Source organism: Heteronotia binoei, chromosome 11, assembly GCF_032191835.1.
Source record: "Heteronotia binoei isolate CCM8104 ecotype False Entrance Well chromosome 11, APGP_CSIRO_Hbin_v1, whole genome shotgun sequence".
In the NCBI taxonomy this organism is placed as follows: domain Eukaryota; kingdom Metazoa; phylum Chordata; class Lepidosauria; order Squamata; family Gekkonidae; genus Heteronotia; species Heteronotia binoei.
This window is the reverse complement of record NC_083233.1, coordinates 55,692,641-55,713,597: the sequence shown is the minus strand read 5'-3', so window position 1 is coordinate 55,713,597 and position 20,957 is coordinate 55,692,641. Positions and strand designations below refer to the sequence as shown.

The window sequence follows — 20,957 nt, the reverse complement described above, 5'->3', positions numbered from 1 at the left end:
CATGACAACCATCAAAATTGACCCTGCACACTGGAACTGCCCACTGTTCAAACAGATTCAGTGGCTAAAGAGAGGGCAGTTTCTGCTCATATGTGCAAAGCATGAGATGGAACAAAAGAATGAACACAGGAAAGGCAATGGAGTCCAGTTTTTAATGCTCCTTCACATTAAAAACTCCATGAAAACAGAGAGCTAGTACAGCAGGAAGAAAAATTCTGCCCACTTTTCCCTTGCTTTGCTTGTTTTCTGTTTGCGGTTGGGGGGCAGGGTCATATGTAGAGAAGCATTTTGAAATGCAAGTGAAGCAGTACAGTCCATACACTATATCATTCTACCACTTCATTTCCCTGCATGTATGAACCAGGCAGGGAAGGGGAATGCCAGAAAAGCCTGAACTGACTACACAGAAGTCACTGCAAGGAATGATATGGGCCAAAAACATAATTTATTATTTTATTTATTTCATTTACTTCAGTTATAGCCTCCCTTGTTCACTGAGACTCAAGGCAGATTATGGAAAATAAAGCAACCAGACAGAAAAGAACTCCAATTAGCAGTGCAAAAGGACTAGGATTACAAAACTGAACAACAATGCAAAACAACTGTTTAAAGCATGAAATACCATAATAGAGAAAGCAGGTATTAAAAGGTGTAAAACAATGCATTAAAGGGAAAGAGTTATATACAAAAGACATTGCAACTGGTTGCACACCTATCCCTAAATTTATACTGTAATTTAAATTTTAAATTTTAATATAATCGCTGTTTTAGGAAATGTATTTTAATGGTTATGTTGTATTTATTGTTATATCATGGTGTGACCCACCATGTCCTGTAAGCCGCCCTGAGCCTGCTTCGGCAGGGAGGGCAGGGTATAAATAAAAATGTATTATTATTATTATGAGGCAATCCCATATGCTATTCCAATATACTACAGTTCTAATCCCTTTACAAAAAAGCCCTCCTGAACATGTCTGTTTTGCACATTCTGCAGAATGACAGAAGTGGGGGAGGGGGCTTGCTGACCCTTCCTACAAGGGGGGAGCCACCACTGCACATGAACAAGCAGTTGCTGGACCATTTGCCGGTTGGCGCCTTCAGAAGGTTTTGCTCATATGCCCCAAAAGTAAATACTGCTGCATTTTCAGCCCTCCCCATTACCTGATCAACTCACACAATCCAGCTCCACGGTACCCCAAAATCAGAAATTAGGTACTTTGCAGGAGAGGTCTCCTACAAAGTAAGATAGCTGCAGGAGCCACCAGCAGGCCAGTCAAAAGAACTATAACAATAACTAACTCCCCAAGGAAGGAATGTTAAAATCCTTGCCCCAAGGAAAGAGCCACTCACCTCCCAGAATGGCAAAGAGGTGCCTCCCAAGTGACTCCACCGTTGATGGGTCACTGCACTGCCGAGCCAAATTCTTTAATGCGACTATAGCTTCGTCCATCAGCTGAGAACTGTTGGATTTCAACTGGCCTAAAATCAAACACAAAAACAGCAAATCTCACAAATATATAGCGTGTAAATTACTTTTCTGAAAGGGGGCTTGGGGAATAGAAGACAAGAGCATAAGTGCAATCTGGTTGATTTCTAAAAAATATTAAAGGCTGCTATTTTGATGTAATATATGTGATGAAACCAAGGCTGATAATGCAAGAAGGAGTTTCTTAAACCGATGGATCATATGCCTTTTAATAAAAAAAAAAACCCTGATTCATTTAATTAAAGTTGGGAATCACCAAAACTTCTATATATGCCATTATGAGATACTGGGGCTGTGCTGGAGATCACTAACAATTTAATAAAAGTTATCACTGTTAGCTGGAAGGAAGTGCAAGTAACAAGCCAGAACAAAAACAGACACAAAACAAAAAGAAAACAATCAACAGCATCATCTTTTAAAATTCATCCTCACAGATTAGCACTGGCCTCTGACTAATTAATAAAACTGTAAAGCAACTGCACCAGTTAAATGTTGCTGTTCTATTTTAGTTTGATCAAAAGCAGGTATGTCAATGCACAAGGGTGGTAGGGAGAGGATGGACATTCATGCATGCCTCCAGTAGAAGTCTCAGATCTATATGGGAACACCGTCACTAATCTCAAAGCATCCATATGACATATGGATATATGTAGCTGCCTTATACTGAATCAGACCCTTGGTCCATCAAAGTCAGTATTGTCTACTCAGACTGGCAGCGGCTCTCCAGGGTCTCAAGCTGAGGTTTTTCACACCTATTTGCCTGGACCCTTTTTTTGGAGATGCCAGGGATTGAACCTGAGACCTTCTGCTTATGAAGCAGATGCTCTACCACTGAGCCACCGTCCCTCCCCAATCCATGGTCACCCAGCAAGCTTCATGGCAGGCAAGCCTTCAAATATGCTGCCGTAAGCCATTTAGGGGTTTTTAGGAAACATCTATGAACTGGGACTAGAAGCAAACTGGCAATCAAGTGTATATTTTGTTTCAATGGCAAGATTTGTTCTCAATCAATCACATGAACTGTTCCATCTTTCCACAAAGCAACTGTCTTCTGTGTGAAATGGGTGCCGAGCATCAAAGGCTTGGAGGAACAATTCCATTTCTGTTAAAACAAAATTATTCTCCTCCTTCCTCCCAATGCTAAGCAGTGCAGGGATGGTGCAAACAGTGCTGCAGTAACTGGGGGGAATTTCCTGCGGGGTTCCACATTTGCAAACGACATAACTTACTGGCCAAGCCTTTCACTAGGTCCAGAGCATACTGGCTGAGGTCAAGGGTTACAGATGCCAACAGACAGGAGATCGCTGAAGAAAGAGGACAGAAAAAGGCATTAAAGTTGTTGGTTTCCTGGCATGGCCTATGAGGCTACCAAAGTCAGCTGCAACATGAGCACTTCCCATATGCCCAGAGTAGCCAGATAAGGCAGCCTAGCAGACAACAGTTCAGATGCTGCCTAATCCAATGAATAACCAGGCTTCACTCTTGCCCAGGCACTCAAGCACCAAGGATAAAAATAAAATCTGCAAGGTGGCCAGAAGCACTGAAATCCCAAGGAGATAAAAAAAACCCTGGTCACAGATCTTAACTCAGCTGAACCCACTGTGAGAAATCACAGCCACTCACTTTCAATGGCATTCTCAGGGCTCCGCAGCAGGGACTTTTGCAAGGCTGGTAACATGAGGTCCTTAAATTCAGAATGAGACATGTATCGAAGCAGAGGAGCACAGCTGTCCTGCAAGAAACCCAGAGTTGATAATATGGAATACAACGTACACAGCTATAGGAAGAAGTAGGAGCCAGTCAACCCCAGACAAAACATTTTTCCTTGGAGGATAAGAAAAAAAATCACGTCTGCCTTCCTAACAAACAGAGAAGCCAACTGGACTATTGGATGGAGTCAAGCAGGGAGAATAATAATTTGCCTGGCCGCATGGGGAAGATAGGAACCCTCCCTTCCACACACAGTGAGTGGGCGTTCACTCCGCTGCAAAAGAACTGCCTTGCCAGATCAAGCAAGTTTTGTCTCATTCAGCCTTTTCTTGCCAACAGTGACTAGCCAGGCAGCTTAAAAAAAAAAAAGGGGTAAAGGTAGTCCCCTGTGCAAGCACCAGTCATTTCCAACTCTGGGGTGATATCGCATCATGACATTTTCATGGCAGACTTTTTACGGGGTGGTTTGCCGTTGCCTTCCCCAGTCATCTACACTTTCCCCCCAGCAAGCTGGGTACTCATTTTACCGACCTCAGAAGTATGGAAGGCTGAGTCAACCTTGAGCCGGATACCTGAACCCAGCTTCCACCGGGATTGAACTCAGGTTGTGAGCAGAGTTTGACTGCAGTACTGCAGCTTTACCACTCTGCGCCACGGGGCTCTTCCCAGATAGTTGTGCGAGCTCACAAACTGGGAACAGAGGTGATGGGCAATGGCTGTTTCTCCCCACATGCACACACCTTGAGTACTGAACCCAAATAAACCTTTGGTTTGGAGGTGAAGTTCAGCTGAACACATTCAGTCAACCATCACCATGGAACAACCCTGGAGTAGGGAAGTTTCATTTGGGTTCAGGGGAAACATGGTATTTTGCCCCTGGAAGCACAGATACAGCAAGGAACTCAGCTGTTTAATGTGCATACTGCTAGAAATCTGTGTAAGCGAGAAGCAGGTAATCTGTGCTATAATACGCACACACTTCTCTCTTTTCTCAGATGGTTTAACAACTAATGTGCCTCAACTAACTGCAAAAAAAAGCAGGGGGAAACAGACCAAAAGTTTTCCCCTGATAAACCCTACAGTTCTGTAGCAGGCTTTGAGGGTTTCTAGATTCCAACTTATTTGACATCTGCACTATCACCACCACACACACCAAGAGCATCAAGCTATTTTCATATTAGGTTCAGGGAATTCAAATAGATATAATACACTTAAAGAAAAGTCTAATGAAAAACTAGTGGGGAATTCAAATAGATATAATACACATAAAAGAAAAGTCTAATGAAAAACTAGTGGCATGACATTTGATATATGAGCACCATTACTAATGTTTTAGAGGAAAGCCAGGTGATTTTTTTAAAAAGTCTGAAATTGACTATTATACTTGACATTTATAACAATATAAACTGCGTAGATAAGTGGGGAGAAAGAAAAACTCTCCAGCTGCATTAGAACTTAGATTACCCAATGAAAATGACCAGCAGTAGTATCAGGACAGAAGTGGGGGATGGAGTTCTTCTTTTATATAGTTAACTTATGGAGTCTGCTGCTACAAAAACTGGTAATGGCCATTGGCTTAGGTGGTTTTAAACAAAATCATGGAGGGCAAATCCATCAACGCCTACTAGCCACAACAGCTAAAGAGATTAAATATACTTAAGAACATAAGAGAAGTCATGTTGGATCAGGCCAATGGCCCATCCAGTCCAACACTCTGTGTCACACAGTGGCCAAAAAAACCCAAGTGCCATCAGGAGGTTCACATGGGGCTAGAAGACCTTCCACTTTGCCCCCCCCCCCCAAGTACCAAGAATACAGAGCATCACTGCCCCAGACAGTTCCAACAATATGCTCTGGCTAATAGCCACTGATGGACGTCTACTCCATATTTTTATCCAGTCCCCTCAAGCGCCCCAAGCGTTTTAACCTTTCTTCATAGGGAAAGTGTTCCAAACCTTTAATCATTCTAGTTGCCCCTTTCTGAACTTTTTTCAATGCTATAATATCCTTTTTGAGGTGCGGTGACCAGAATTGTACACAATGTTCCAAATGAGACTGCACCATCGATTTATACAGGAGCATTATGATACTGGCTAATTTGTTTTCAATTCCCTTCCTAATAATTCCCAGCATGGCATTGGCCTTTTTTTTTTTGCAATCACACACTGTCTTGACATTTTCAGTGAGTTATCTACCACGACCTCAAAATATCACCTGCTGAGCAGGGAAGAGGAGTTAGAAAACGAGAAAACCATGTTCATGGGCTTTGCAGAAGCATCTGGCTGGTCACTGCTGGAGAAAAGGATACTGCAGTAGACAGGCCTTTGGTCAGATCAAGCAGGACTTTGCTTAGGCAATGCTTGTTCAGACAAGATAGGTTTAGAGCTTTTTGTGGAGTAATTCTTGGACTTAGTTGCCAGCTGTGACTCTCTCTTTCTCACCAGTAGATGCTTCTGAGGCTTTGTCTTGCTCATCAGGATGGTCTTCATGTAGAAATCAAGGAGGGAACTCTGAAGAAGCAGAAACACTCCAGTTACGTACCTACAACAACACACACTATGCACTTTGCAGAAAAGCCAGAGAATAAGGAGTCTCAAATTGCTTACCATAACTACTCTGCTCTGGTCCCAACTGCAGGTTTTCCCCTTGAGTGAAAGCTCAGCCTCTAGTGACGTGCTGTAACTTTCTCACATCCCAAGCCCACCTTCCATACTCACCTTGTATCTGTTAATGATGCCGAGCTCTTTCTGGCTGGTACAAAACTGCACCAGCAGCCCCAACATGGCTGCATAGCCCTGGTTGGCTTCCAGGCCAAGAATGACAGAGAGGTACTTATCCACCAGCCCAGGGTTCTAAGGAGAAAACCAAGTAAAAGATCAAAAAAGTTAGTCCAAGACAGGCCCAAACCATCCAATTAATGTGAGCTAGACTTTCAGAAGCTGGACTTCACCTCTTTCCAAAGCCTGTTCAGTTTCTTTACAGCCCCATCCACCACAGGCTTGCGAGAGCCACCCAGTACCTCCAACAGCAGCACACACTGGACTTCCACCTGTTAAGAAAGAATGGGCCAGTGTAAGCCAGTGATACAAAATGGTTTCAAAGCCACATCTGGTTCCTTGACATGCTACTTGTGGCGTATCAGGGAAGCCAGAATACCATCTAGAGAACTGATTAGCAGATCTGAGTTTCATCACAGAAAAAAAAGAAAACCAGTCTTGTATGCTAGCGTATACGTATGCAGCTGTACAACCATATACTCCTTTTTAAGACCACTGTGCAAAAGGTTCTGAAGGTTGGATACAGCAGGATATATCAAAAGCCACAACAGTCTAATAATAAAGACTCCCTCTGGAGGTGGGTAGAATCCCACCTCTTCCCAACCCTAGATGAACTTCACATTCTGTATCATGGAGCCTACACATACAGGGCTAAATTGCACAGATTTCCTCCTCCACCACTCCTTGCCTCCAAGCATCAATCCCTTGAAGATGAGAAAGTCCAACAACCCAGACAAAAGTTATAGCAGCATGCAAAGAAGAAAGCCCCAACCAAGAAAAGCCGATTACACCAAAGCTGAGCATATCAAAATCAAGATCCTTACCAGCTTCTCCCAGGTTTCTCCTTGCCTCTTGTCATGTGTGGGGAAGACTATGCGAACCAGCAGACAAGTCCAGGATAAGGCCAGTGAAGCTGCAGATCCATTGCTCTTACTGTCACACAAGGAGGATGAAGGGAATGAGCCTATGACTGCAATGACACTATTCGGGGCCACAAATCGAGGCCAATCGTGTTTCTCAGACTGCTGCTTCTTTTATTAGGTTCTAAAAACTGTCCACCTCTGAACAAAGAAAACCAAAAAGTCTTCAGTTGTGCTCTGCATGTGTGGGGAAGGGCTGAAAGAGAGCAGGATCGTAAGAATTAACCAGGTTCATAAGAATTAACCAGGTTCATGTCTGCTGCAATTAGACAAACAGTTCATCACATCTGAAGAGTTATGAATTGTTTGTGGGCATGGATCTGGTTAATGACTATGACCATGCCCTCCCTGCCTCCGTCTCTTCATGTGCAGAGCATAACTGAAGACTTCCTGGGTTTTCAAAGTCTTCTATCTAATTCCAGTTTGCCTTGATCTAAAAATGCCAGCTCTCAGATACACCAGAGATCTCTGGACTGGAATCCTAAACTATGGTTTTCTCAGTAGAAAGAGCAAGAGTTTGGTAGCACCTTAAAGACTAACAAAATTTGTGGCAGGGTATGAACTTTTGAGAGTCATGAGTGACTCATGAAAATTCATACTCTGCCATAAATATTGTTAGTCTTTAAGGTGCTACTGGACTGAAGTTAGTCTTTATGGGGCCACTGGACTGAAGTAAGCAGTGACTCGTGAAAACTCATACCCTGCCACAAATTTTGTTAGTCTTTAAGGTGCTACTGGACTCTTGCTTGTTTCTGCTGCTTCAGACAGACTAACAAAGCTACTCATCTTGAGCTATGGTTTTCTCAGATATCAAAACAAAATGCATTTAAAGTTGAAAACTTCCAAATGTAAGGATCCTTCACAAGCAGAGAGGGGGCGTGCAAACACAGCAACCCATCACATCTGTGCTCATCCCAAACAAACAGAAGCTTAAGACGTCTAGATGTAGCCTCTTGGTTTTTAACCTTGCTGTCATGAGTATTCTCTCATTTTTTTTCCATACAAAGGCCAGTGCAGTTATAACTGTGAGCCACAATTTAGGGAGCAGACTACAGGACCACATGCACACTCCCCCAACTGCTCTCCTTTTTCACAAGAATTCTCCTCGTGACCATCTTCCACGGTTTGGTGATATCCTGGGCCTTTGCAAAACCCAGTTAAAAGCACAGCAGACCTCAATTAAGGATGTACTAAGAGTTTAAATTCCAAGCCTTTCAGAAGCAGCCCCATTCAACCTGTGCTGGCAAACAGGCAGACACGCACAATGCTAAACCATGGAAGAGAAAGAAGTTTGAGTGATTCTTACCACTATGCAATTGTCCTTCCAGTACTGTCAAAACAAGTCAGCAGCCCTCTCACAAAAATAAAGTTTACATTTCAAGCTAAGACTCAGAAGGTGACCATCAACTTTCCTGCAAACGGCTCTCCAGTGCCACAAGCAATGCATTCAGCTCTCACCTGGGTCCTCCAGCCTTGCTGCTGATTCCCGAGGACTGCAGGGACTGCAGGAGGTTCTTTGCGGTTGCTTCTGGTTGGCTTTCAGCAAGTTGCTGAAGGGCAGACTGTAGGGCTCTGTGGGATGCTGCATCTCTAGTGTGAGAAACTGAAATGAGGGGCTGCAGAACTCATCAGCTGCTCATGCTCACAAAATAACCATTCCAAGGACTTCGTCACCCATCTGGTCAAAAGCTCTTTTCTCCTTGCCACTTCAATGCTGAACGTTTACCAGTCATCCCAGGTCTCAACTAATCTACAGAAGCTCAGCTGCACAGAGCAAGGCATCAATACCACCAAGACTTACAGACTGCTCAAGGAAAGCAGCAGCTTTCCAAATATTTCTTGAACAAGTCCCTAAAACTTATATTTTGAAAAGGATGTGGCTGTGCTCCCAAAGAGAACCTGGAAACTGCTAGGAAAGGCAGATCCAGCACAATGAATCATATCATCATCTCAGAACTCTCTGGTGTGAGCTTTAAGGAAAAGCACAGGATGTATGAATGGACAAATGTCTAGCCCATCAAGTCTGTCTTCCACGGCAACCAGCCATAAACCTTCAGAATGTTCACAAGCAGAACTTGAAAGCAATGCTCTTCCCCATTCACAAATATATACTGACAAGCTGACCCAAAAATCTAAGATCATCTATCTCTTTATGGAACATCTTGAATTCCAGCAAGTACAAAGCAACTTAGTTTGGATAGGATGGCAGACTCTGCAATCCTAACCTCTCACCTGTATCGATGAAGAGTGAGGCAGAACAGCTTACAGAGGCCTTTCACTGCACCTTCTGGCAGATCTGAAATAGATTAGATCCCCAAGAGTTATTTGTCAATCTGTATTATCTGGTACATGAACATATGAAATTGCCTTATACAGATTCAGAAAATGGGTCCCTCTAATCCATTACTGTCTGACTAGCAGAAGCCCTACAGGATCTCAAGCACAGAGAAGTCTTTCCCAGCCTCACTACCTTTGATTCTGTTTTAACCGAGGATGTCAGAAATTGAACCTGGAGCCTTGTGCATGAAAAGCATGTACTTTGCCACTAAGCCAAGGCTCTTCCTTCGGATTGTTAAATTTTTTTCAAAGTATCACCAATAACTACACTTCAGTCACTATCACAGGGATGCAGAAGTGGGCACAGTCCTTCTTCCATTATACAGCTCAAGGCACTGTACATGGGATTTCCAGGAGGTGACCCATCTAGGTACTGTCCACAAGCAGCCCTGCTCAGATTTAGCAAGAATGTTGAAAGATCTCCCAGCTATCAGCATCCATCTTAGCTCTTAGTTACAGTTGCCTTCTTATGAACTCCCAAAGAGCTACTGGCAAAATGGGAAGGGGGAAATTTCATCTTGGCTAGGGTTCCCAAGTCAATACTACCTTGTTGACAAGTGTGAGTCAGACATCTTCTCATCCCCAGCCCTGACAATATAAAACAACATACTACTCATTGATACAGCGAACAATTAACAAAAAACCCTTAAATGTCACCACTTCAGAAAACCCAGAATACCAGTCCTTAAAATAAATCTCTGGAATTTACTTCATTCCTTGAGACTAAATTGATTCCCTTGGTCAGAACCCAGGTTTCTGGAAGCAAATGGAGGGGGGCGGGCCCAATGTTTCAACTTGTATGACTTTTTGAAAGAGCCCAACAGTCATTCCTGATGCAGCTTCCTCCACACTTCTTTTGCCTCCATGTAGGCAAGGAACAGCCAACTGACATGCATCAATCAAGGGTCTGGTTTTGGCCCAGTGGCCTCCAATCACTAAACCAATTATATATATTGGTGATTTCAAGGAGGAGGAAGAGACTGACTTTATACCCCACCCTTCACTCGGAGTGGCTTACAATCTCCTTTCCCTTCCCCACAACAGACACCCTGTGAGGTAAGTGGACCTGAGAGAGCTCTTTCAAGAACTGCTCCTGAGAAAGAAGCTCTTTCAAGAACTCTGACTGACCCAAGATCACTCAGCAGGTTCTTGTGGAGGAGTGTGGAATCAAACGTGGTTTTCCCAGATTAGAGTCTGCGCACTTAACCACCACTCCAAACTAGATCTAAGCCACCTCAAGCAGGATTCTGAAGAGGCTGCACAGAAATAAAAATAATAATTTACTGCTTTTATAGCAAAACAAATATACCTTTTCCAGTGATGCATCTTCCAAGTTCACTGAGGATTTCTCTTCGTTCCTTCACACTGGATGTGGTCACTTTCACTGCAAACCTCTTCAGGGTTTCAGAAACCTAAAGTAAACAATTGAAAAGCAGGGTGGAATGAACAACCAAAGTAAGAGGAGTCCACGATCAGACCAGAAGTCTATGCAGATCAACATTCTGTTTCTTCACAGTGGTTAACTAGATAGCCACAAGCAGGGAAGTTACTCTGGAATCCTCCCCTACAACTATCTTTGAGCACAGAGTTTCATTTAATCATCATGGCTAATAACTTCTGACAAATCTATTTTCCATGAGTTTGTCTACTCCCTTTAAAACCAGCTAAGTTAGTCACCATTGGTACATCTGGACAACAACATAGAACTAAATTACACTCTGTACAAAGAAGTGCTTTCTGTTGTCTGTCTTGAATTTACTGCCTATCCACTTCATTAAATTTGAATTCTAGTGTCATGGAACAGACAGAAAAAGTACCCAAGGACAAAATAGGCAAAGAGATCCAAGCTGATGCATCTATACCAGCCTGAAAAGAACTGCTAACCTGGCTGTCTGAAGTGTATAAGAAGGGCCTACAGAGAAATGATGGTTCTTGCATATGATGGTTCTTACCACAAATGACTAAAATAAGTATGCGTGGACAAAACAGGTAGTACAAAATGTGGGCGTATTTGTAAAATTGGCCCACAAGTAGCTTTATTCAGTGACACCACACAACCTGAGATAGCACAAGATTAAAACTTCCAGCTGATGGATAGTACTAATGAGTTTGCCTGCACAGACTTTCTGCCTCATTTGTATATCACATGGATCACCTGCAAGATCACCTCAGGGAGATAAGAATCCAAACAACCAGAAATCCTGCTACTTCCTGGCTATGGTGTGTTCTTGTTTGTTGTCTCTCCTGTTCTTTGTGAACTGGGAGAGGGGGGAATCTACATGTACAGCAAGTTGTAGATATAATACATTTAAGAGCAACTATAAAATCAGGCAAAAGGGGAGTGGTTTGGGATATAGAATTATAAAATGGTGCCACTGACATGAAGTACTGAAAGCCATAAGGCTTGTGCATAAGAAAATAATTGGGATCAAAGTACAGTGCTAGCAGGGATAAACCCAGAAAATAAAACCAGAGATAACTAGGGAAGCATGTGGAGGAGGCTAGGTTATGACAACAAGAACTCCAGTTTCCCATACATATTTTAATAATCCTTACAGCAACATTTTAAGATAGTTCTAGCCTCTTGCCATATTACAGATGAAGAGGCTGAAAAGATAATAGCTTGACAAAGACAACCGACTGAGTTCATTGCCAGAGCAGGGTTTGAATTAGGTCCTTTTCTCATCTTAGCTATTTCTAACTTTCCATAGTACAATAAAAAAGTAATTCCATAGCATGAAGCACTGCATTTTAAACAGTCAAATTACCGTTATACTATTATTATATACTGCTTTTTAATTTTATCTGGCACAAGACTCAGGGGAGCATATGTAGCTCCTGCACCACCACACATACACACAAAAAAACCCAACATGCAAAGTAGGTCTTCCTGCGTCTGGCAGTCTATCCAATACATCAAATATGTACCACCACTACTGATATAATATTTTAATGTATTCAGTTTCAGGACATCCCCAGCCTAACTTACATCACCAAGTTGATGTGAGGATAAAATGGAGGCAAGGAAAACCATGCAAGCCACTTTGGGTTGCCACTGAGAAGAAAGACAGGACATAAAGGAAGGAAGCCATCATAATCCCTGTTTTACAGTTGACTGTGAATATCAATTCTACTGAAGGTCAAAAAATGGACACATAACCCATCAATGATAGTGGACATAACCACTAGAACCAACATGGCTTCTAAGATATAACATTAATTGACAGGAATGTTATTTCAGGGGGTAGTCAAGTAGGTTGGCAATAGAAAACAGCTAGATCCAAGTCCAGTAGCACCTTAAAGACCAACAAGATTTTTCAAAGTATGTATCTTGAAAGCGTTATGTACTTTTATAAAATTACATATGATTCAGGAGGGAAAAGCATAATGACAGAATGACTATCCCTGGTTTTAACACTTGAACTCAGGGCCAGTCATTGAAACTAATGTGCAGTAGATTTGGGGTAAACAAATTCCCAGCCACAAGTGACAGCTCGCCTTACAAGGAAAGGAGTCAGATTCCTGGCTTATTTAATACCTTATTTAAAGGTAGCATATCCCTAATACAATCTGCTGAGACAATACCAGAGGTTGGACTCTACACCCTGCTCGTGGGCTTCTCAAAGGCAGCTGATTAAACACTGTGGAAAAGCAGTAGAATGAACTTCGGTCAGACCTGCCAGGTCTCTTGCGTCCTTAAAACAAACTAGGCGGCCACAGTTCTCAACCCTAAAGGAAACCCGCTTTCTTTTCCCTCCTCCTCCTCTATTAAAACAAGGACTCTTCAAGCAGACTGAACTACCCCTCCCCACCCTGTCAAAGGACCGTGAACCTCCTCGTGACAGGTTAGCAGGAAAGAAGGGGGACAGACAGAAGCCGTTTCAAGCCCAAGAAAAGGAGGTCGAGGGAGCCAACCGCCCTCGCCTGCTCAACCTGGGCTCCGTTCGCCCCTCTCCTCTTGCCAGCCCCCCACCGCAGCACCCACCTGCGTGTCAGCCGCCATAGCGCCGGCTCCGACCCGGAAACAGTATCAACATCGCATGCCGTGTGGTTGGCGCAGTGTGCTTACGTCAAAAGCCCGTCAGCGTACGAAAGAACGAGAAAGGCCTGCGCCGCCTGCCACGCCCTCAGACTTTCCTCTCCCTTTCTACAGTTGCTAAGCGACAAGGCGGGGTGGGGACAGGGAGAGGGTCCTTTTAACAATATTCGATTAGGCTATAAGTGTATCTTTCCTATACAGAAGTCCTGATGCGCGAAGCGGGGCGCTGCTGGACTGCTGTTTTATTTTACTACAGTAGACTAACACTCTTACCCCCCTGGTAACCTCACCATACAGATATTTTGTGTAGGGTTATAAAAATAAACAGCAAGAATCGTGGGATGTAGGAAACACTGTGAAATGTTGTTATGTAAAAATTAAAATCTAATTCATTAGTTAGGTGAACAATGTTCCCTCTAAGCTGCAGTCTTGTGAGCAAAAATTCTACTGAGCTACTGACATTAAAGTTGTGAGCTACTGCATAAATTAGTATGCTCTGGGGTCATTCTTCCTGAGCTAAGACAAAAATGTGTGAGCTGGATGCTAAGAATCTGTGAGCTAGCTCACACTAACTCAGCTTAGAACAGGGGGTGTAGAACTCATTTGTTATGAGGGACGGAGCTGACATAAATGAGACCTTGTTGGGCCAAGCCATGTCGGGCGGGGCCATGTGTGTACCTATTTAAGATTAGGTAGCAGAGATATACATTTTATAAAGAACACAAACATATATGTATATTTATTTATAAAATTTCTCTTTGCTATATATATTTTAATTTTTTAAAAAACAACTTAAAACATGCTTAAAACGTTAGCACTCATTGGTCTTAAAGAGCTCTGGCTTTTTCCTTCCTTCCCCAGGTGACTGGTAGGGGAGGAGCCTCAGCCAACAGAAGGAAGAGAGGCTTGGCTCAGCTCTGCTGTGCAATTGAGAGCCTGGCAAAGCAAGCTCTTCCTCCTTAAGGGAGGAGCCTCAGCCAATGGAGAAAAGAGGTTTTGCTCTGTAGCTGCTGTGCAATTGAGCAAGCCTTGCAAAGCAAGCTGTTATGCAGAAGGAAGAGATAGGGAAAAGGAAGATGACAGCCAGTTGCTCAGGGGCCTGATAGGAGCCCTCCAAGGGCCTGACTCAGCCCCCGAATTGCATATTTGACACCCCTGGCTTAGAGAGAACACTGTAGGTAGGTGAACATCTGTAACGGGGAGGTCCCTGGTTTTATTAAGAGAATTGGGGTAGTAGTTAGATAAAAACCCTATATTCCAGTTCAAATTTGTGGGAGTGTGGAAACTTTGCTAGATCAGACTGACACAGCTGCTTCTTTCCAGTGACATTACATTTAATTACTGATTTGTGTCCCCTATGAGGATCCAAAGCAGCTTCCTGTATTCCTGGTTCTCCCTTTTAACCAGCCAATAACTCAGTGAGGTAGGTGACTGTCCCAGGGTCACCCAGAACACTTCTAATGGCAACCTGGGTTTCCCAGATCCTCATCTACCACGCTAACCACACCTACTCTCTTTAGAACGAACTACTTACAACTACTTCTAAAAGTCATAGAACAGTGATCTACTTTTCAGGTTTCTCGGATCTCTGAGGCAGCCGAAATGTCCACCACCACAAAATGGTGGACTGGGGGGGGGGCGGTGTTGTATTGTGTCTTTAATGAAGGCAACAGAAAATACTTCTCCACACCATTCACTAACTTTTCAAATTTACAAGTTGCTATGAAGGCTTCTAAAATATGTGCCTTCAAAGATTACAGTTCCTACGGTTATCAATAGAACTGTGGGGAATTCCTGGAGATCTGGGGTAGCACTGGGAAGGCTTGTATTTGTGGAATGGAGTTCAGCAGTGATGTAATTCCACATAATAAAATAATAATCATATGGCACTGTGTATGGTATAGCCAGGAGATCCAAGTTCTGGCAGCCAAGTTCTAACTCTCTTGCAGCAAGCTAGACTTATTTGGGGGGACTGAGAGAGCTCTGAACTGTGACTGACTCCAAGGTCACCTTCATGTGGAGGGCAGACTCTTACCCAGTTCCCCAGATTAGAGTCTGCCACTCAACCACCAGATGTTTATCAAGTAAGCATATAATGTAAATCAATCTTTTTGTTAATGCAAGAATTTCATGTCCACTGTTCTTGGTCTTCTAGGGTGCCTTCTTTTGGTGCTTTGTACTTAATTAACTGCTGGTTTTTACTCTCAAATGGACACCATCTTTCCTCCTTCTTAAAGGCTAAAGTGAAACCCACTCCCAATTTATCAAATCACGTTTGTTGTCCACACAAAGGAGGCAGAAAACAAACCTCAAGCATAGCATTAAACACTTCTCCTCCACTGGGGCTTTCATACACGTCATATTTTAGATGGTCCTAAGAAGGCACTAAATGAGTTACTTTTTGCTTGCTTAGGTGGAGTATGGTACTGTAATACCTTTTCCCCAACAGTCTGGACCGGACATGTAAATTGAAGTCTACAAATATCAAAAAGGACAGATTGTTGTGTTAGTCTTTACATCAAAATTATACAGGAGCCTAGTAAACATCTTGCAGCATAAAGTTGCATCTCATAAACTCCAACTCACAAATGCTATGCTGGAATTTTAGCTTTTAAGGTGGTATTGACTTTGTCAGATTCAACACAGGCACCTCTATCAAACTTGCCCACTGTTATGTATCATTTGGTTGGTCTTAATAAAAGGTATTATGTGAACTGGTGTTTATCAAAGGCCAGGCAAAAGTTAGAACTCAAATTTATAGAAATTTACGAAATCTATCCAAATACTTTCAATGACGCTTGCAGTGTTGAAGTTGTTCCATGCAATACACTCCAGTCTACATGCAGCAATCTCCTTCAAGCCACTGTACAAGAATGAGTTGAGGTTAGAAGTGCTACAAGTAATCATTGATACTGACAAATCTGAGTTCTGGCAGATAATATTGGCATTGTCAGAAATGCTGCAGTGAGCTATAAACCTCTCTAAAAGGGCCTTTGCAAAATAAACTGAAAGTGGTTTTGTTTTTTTACATTTTTATCAGGGGGAAGTATATTTATTACACAATAACACTGGAATCAAGCAGTTTATTCCCAAACCCCACCCAAGACTGAGCAGATTGTGAGGTTTTTTCCTCCCTCTGTTCAGTTCAGAGAACAGCAGCCCAAGGAAAACCTGCTCTGTAACCCACAAAATCTGGTCATCACTCAATCCAGATCCCAAGGTTAGAACTTAAATCATAGGCAAGACCATTACATGCCTCATCTTCTGAAAGCAGACACTGCAATATGACACAGGTGTATAGAGAAGTAATCTTTATTCTTATTCTTTCGCTCTGCTCTGGTTGGCACATGACACAAACCAGCAGTTTAGTCAAATAGACCAAATCCCATGTCTTCATCAGACTCTTCAGATTCTTCTTTCACTTCTTCCTTGGCTGGGGCTGCTGCAGCGGGAGCAGCAGTCTCAGCTGCCACTGGGGCAGCCGCCACAAAAGCTGAAGGATCAGCCAGGAAGGCCTTCACCTATTAAGGGGGCAAAAGGCACCAATTAGTTTCAAACAAAGATGAAGTGGATCCACTTAGTATCCTCCACAGGATCCATCAAAAATGACATTTGTGTCCCTTGTAAGGAAGCCATTTGCTTTCTAAAGATCCAAGTGGAAATGACTTAAGGCAAAACACAGACAGATTGAAAACAAGATCTGAGCCTTGGAAACCTCATACACTCAGGGCTGAACATGTGACATAATCCCATTAACACAATAAAAAGTCACTGGGTGTGGTAACTGCCAAAATGCAGCTTCTTCCAAAATCTTAAGCCACATTCATTTAAGCTTCTAGTCCTTCTGTTTGCAGAGGTGAATATATGAAAGATGTGGACAGTGCCTGAGGCAATCTCAGAAGCCAGAAGTTACTAAACGTGTTTTCCACTAGTTAAGAATAAGGCTTCAGTCCTCTGTATTAAAAGAGTGCCCTGCTCATGAGCAGACAAAAGCAGATTACATATCATAATGCTAACGTGCTGCATTATAATGACCGCTGCTGGTTGAAAGTGTTGTCACAGCTGATTTATGGCAACCCTGTAGGGTTTCCAAGGCAAGAGATCTTCAGAGGTAGTTTGCCATTGCCTGCCTCTGCATCACAATCCTGGTATTCCTTGGAGGTCTCTCATCCATTTACTTGCCAGCGCCAACCCTGCTTAGCTTCCAAGATCTGGCAAGATCAGCTTAGCCTGTGATTATAATTATTAGCTTCCTCCACTGCAAATATTTGGATTACTCTCACAATTTGAAAAAATGGAGTGTTCAAAGCACTTTACAAATACAACAAGTAAGCCTTACAATGCTCCTGTATGATGGGCCACTATAATCCTCACCAAGCAGATAGAGAAGCTTGCTTTAAGTCTACCCAGTTTGTCTGTAGCTCCAATCAATTAACTGAATAGGGGACTTTGTAAATACACACCCCGCACACATTCCACAGGACTCTAAATGCCAGTTCTCACATAGTTCTGGTCATAGGACAGTTTAAAGTTCAACAACCTGCACCCCAGAACCAAGCTTAATCAAATCAGTTAGGAGCTGTGCTATAAGCATTAGAACTACTTCAAAACTTCTATTCAGGCTTTTTACCTTTTCAGCCAATGGGAAAGAGTAATCAGTTTCCACAGCCACAGCCAAGACTCGTTTGTACCCATTGATGATGGAGTGGGGCACAGAAGCAACAGTTGGGTAGCCAATTTGCAGGCAGACACTGGCAACATTACGGACACCCTAAAAGAGGCAAAACGTGTTGAGTCTCAGGATGCAATTCCCAGCTCTACAATGGTAATTGCAACATGGTGGGCCACAATTCACAATACAAATGAAAGAAGGATCTGTTTCCAAAAATGCCACTTGTTATACAACCTCTCTACAGTCAATTGGCCGTCATCGAACCAGCCAGTTTTAACTAGGGGCTATTAGACAAAACTGCAAATTTTGCTCAACTGCTTCTAAAAACTTGCAAATACAAATGTATCTCGCTTATGCTAAATCAAATCATAGTTCCAACTAGCACAGCAACTCTTCTAGGCCCCAGGAAGAGGTCTTTCCCTGCCCCCTACACTCCTGGATCCTTCCAAACTGGAAACTGCTGGAACTGAGCCTGACAGCTCACACAATCAAAGCAAGTTTTTTACCACGGACCCACACAAGCGCCATCAACAGTCCTGTGTTTTGCACCCTACACACCAACATATGCACATGAGAGAAGCATCTCTTACTTCCAGGAAACGCTTGTGTAAGGCCTCCTCAGTGATGTCCAAAACTTCAGGGTTGTAAATGCTGCCATTGTCAAACACCTGCTGGATGACGAGCCCAAAGGAGAAGGGTGAGATGTTCAACATGTTCAGCAGTGTGGCTTCACTGGCACCCACTTTGTCTCCAGTCTTGATCAGCTGCACATCACTCTAAGAAATGACACAAAAGACATGTGATTCCACCACCACAGTACACAGCCCCAACAGTCTGGAAAAAAATATTTTAGGAACGCCCCTAAAATAAACAAGCACTGCCCAGCAAATGATTCTAGATAAGCACCAGCTCATTCTACATGTTGTCCAAAACAACAAGAAAGCTGATGCCCAATCGAGAGATGGTATCATCATGGGCCTTACCAGGATTTCAATGGTGCCCCTGGAGATCTTGGTGGTGATGCCCAAAGCTTGGAAGAAGGAGGTCTTCTCAGGACCCAGCCCTGTGTTCTGGGCTGGCACAGTAACATCACAAGGCGCAATAGCACCAGCACGAGCAGCAGCTGGCACCTAAAGAAAAAAAAACAGAAAATCCATTGGTTTTTGTAGTCCTGCAAAAGTTACAGCCATTTCTTTTTAAAATCACTGAGCAAATCAGGACACTGCCCCAATGGCTCAAGCTGCAAGATCCATCCATCACAGACTCTTATAGAGGTGCTCCCACCCTCACAGGATGAACACTCTGACACTCTTTCCTTACAGCTCATTATTAATGGCACTTTAAATTACAGCTGATTTGTCCTTTACCTTATTGGCCAACAACATGTCCCGGATTTCCGTCAGATCCTCCTTTGTGAACACAAACCCCACGTTGCCACGAATATGAGGAAGAAGCCTAAAAAAGCAGGAAAGATGGTATTTGCATAGTCAACACACTGCATCATCCCACCTAGAATAATTGTCAAAAGGTAAACCAGTACTAGCCCTGCACAACAGATTAAAGAACGAGTATCAGGCTAGTCTACAACATCCTTGTGAGTTTATTGAAGGCAAGATTCAAACTCAGAATTATACCAGCTGATAGAATGACTAGGTATAAAATATTTGGTCTCAGCAAGTCAGCAGGAGACCCTGTCATCTTTCTCAGTCCTCCCACCAGTCAGAAAGTGAGCTGGCCAACTAGGATATGCTATTCAACATCAGAGACCCTCTTTCACCAAAAGACCAGAACTGCTCACTTCTCCAGAGCAGGATTGTTTTCCAGGTGTCCTCGGATAGCCTTGCGCATCATGGTGTTCTTCCCCATCAGGACGACAGCCTTCCCACGCAAAGACATACGGATTTGTTGCATTTGTTTGGAACCAACATTGTCTGCTCCCACGATGAAACATTTTGGATAATCATCCAAGAGTTGCTACAGAAGCAAACGACAACAAAAAAGCCATGAAGAATTTCAGACTTGAGACCAGCACTTTGTGGTCTGGTAAAGAAGGTGCATTTTTTTCATGACAACTGTCACCACTAGGGGTTCTTACATGGAACTTAAGGCTTCAAACTTGATCCACTATCAGCACTCTATAAGTGTCTTAAAATGAAGTCACTCCTTCAACAGCAGGTAACTACAAAGGAAAAAATATTTCCTACACATCCAATGCATGCTTCTGAAGCATTCAAATCAACTTCTGAAAGTGACATCTCAAAGTCAGAAGTTGGTACTTGTGCAGTTTTTTCCCCACAGGCCTATTTCTTAAAGTTCAACCGATACTGAGAATTATTCTATCACATCACGAAATAAGTACTACCACCTGAACAGTCTATCGTGCGCTGTAAGAGCTCAGTATGCTATCAGTAATGGGCTTCCATTGTTAACGCTGTCTAACTTTGAGACAAAAACACACTCTACACATGCTCAAGAAACCTTCACTTAACGCTATGGACCACATTGCATAAAGCCGTTCCTTCGGAGCACTCCGCAAGTATTTGCAAACCCCCACTATTAATACCCTCAGCCTGACTACTGGCTCTGGTTATAAGAAAGCACTCTATGCGTGCTCAGAAGAACCCTGTCCCTTCCCGCCTCCAATGACGCCCCTCGCGGAGAACTCACGATAATCTTAAGGAAGTAGTTGGACTTCCACGTGGCTCGGTCTTCCCTGGGCATCGCGGTGACCCAAGGATCGCGCAGCGGCGGCGGTTTAAAGACAAGGGATGTTACCTGGATAAGGGAGAGGAAAATGAGTCAGCACCATTGACCTGAGCTGCAGCCACGGCCGCCCCACCATCGGCCTTGCCTAACCCAATTTCTCCTAGGCCGCAGCCTAAAGGCCCAACGGGCCTCCTACACTCACCTCACTCACGAGGCCTCCGTGGAACAAAAGGGCGAACGCCGCCACCTCCCTCCTTTATATACTCGGCGCGCCGCAACCAATCAGCAACAAGCACGAACTTCCTTTCCG

At 43.3% G+C, this 20,957-nt stretch overlaps 2 protein-coding genes and 1 non-coding gene across 3 annotated transcripts in view; all 3 read right to left on the bottom strand.

Moving 5' to 3' along the window:
- Window positions 1-13,346, bottom strand: part of GCN1 (GCN1 activator of EIF2AK4) — a 66,904-nt gene extending 53,558 nt beyond the window's left edge. Inside the window, exons 1-11 of the mRNA XM_060250400.1 lie at window positions 13,216-13,346; window positions 10,540-10,642; window positions 9,126-9,189; window positions 8,352-8,483; window positions 6,798-6,906; window positions 6,147-6,245; window positions 5,914-6,048; window positions 5,638-5,706; window positions 3,110-3,218; window positions 2,716-2,790; window positions 1,351-1,479 (exon numbers count right to left, since the gene is read on the bottom strand). Of these exons, the coding sequence (XP_060106383.1) occupies window positions 1,351-1,479; window positions 2,716-2,790; window positions 3,110-3,218; window positions 5,638-5,706; window positions 5,914-6,048; window positions 6,147-6,245; window positions 6,798-6,906; window positions 8,352-8,483; window positions 9,126-9,189; window positions 10,540-10,642; window positions 13,216-13,233 (1,042 nt within the window). The 5' untranslated portion in view covers window positions 13,234-13,346. The remainder of the gene's footprint in view (window positions 1-1,350; window positions 1,480-2,715; window positions 2,791-3,109; window positions 3,219-5,637; window positions 5,707-5,913; window positions 6,049-6,146; window positions 6,246-6,797; window positions 6,907-8,351; window positions 8,484-9,125; window positions 9,190-10,539; window positions 10,643-13,215) is intronic.
- TRNAM-CAU (transfer RNA methionine (anticodon CAU)) lies at window positions 2,261-2,327 on the bottom strand. Its single transcript has one exon. It is a non-coding gene; the product is annotated as a tRNA-Met (tRNA).
- A 3,219-nt stretch (window positions 13,347-16,565) lies between the features above and the next one.
- On the bottom strand, window positions 16,566-20,957 carry RPLP0 (ribosomal protein lateral stalk subunit P0). Its single transcript, XM_060250278.1, has 8 exons — window positions 20,850-20,957; window positions 20,609-20,716; window positions 19,740-19,915; window positions 19,309-19,396; window positions 18,925-19,071; window positions 18,532-18,717; window positions 17,900-18,040; window positions 16,566-16,790 (listed from the first exon to the last, which is right to left on the bottom strand). The coding sequence occupies exons 2-8, from the start codon at window positions 20,660-20,662 to the stop codon at window positions 16,635-16,637; spliced, it is 948 nt and encodes a 315-aa protein (XP_060106261.1). The 5' UTR covers window positions 20,663-20,716; window positions 20,850-20,957; the 3' UTR covers window positions 16,566-16,634.

Bases quoted from the DNA above. Each gene is read 5' to 3' on its own strand.
- RPLP0 (XM_060250278.1), bottom strand. From the start codon at position 20,662: ATGCCCAGGGAAGACCGAGCCACGTGGAAGTCCAACTACTTCCTTAAG. The intron at 19,072-19,308 runs GTAAAGGACAAA...TTTTTTCTTTAG, and splicing joins ACATGTTGTTGGCCAATAAG to GTGCCAGCTGCTGCTCGTGC. The intron at 18,041-18,531 runs GTAAGAGATGCT...TGCCTCTTTTAG, and splicing joins TACACAAGCGTTTCCTGGAA to GGTGTCCGTAATGTTGCCAG.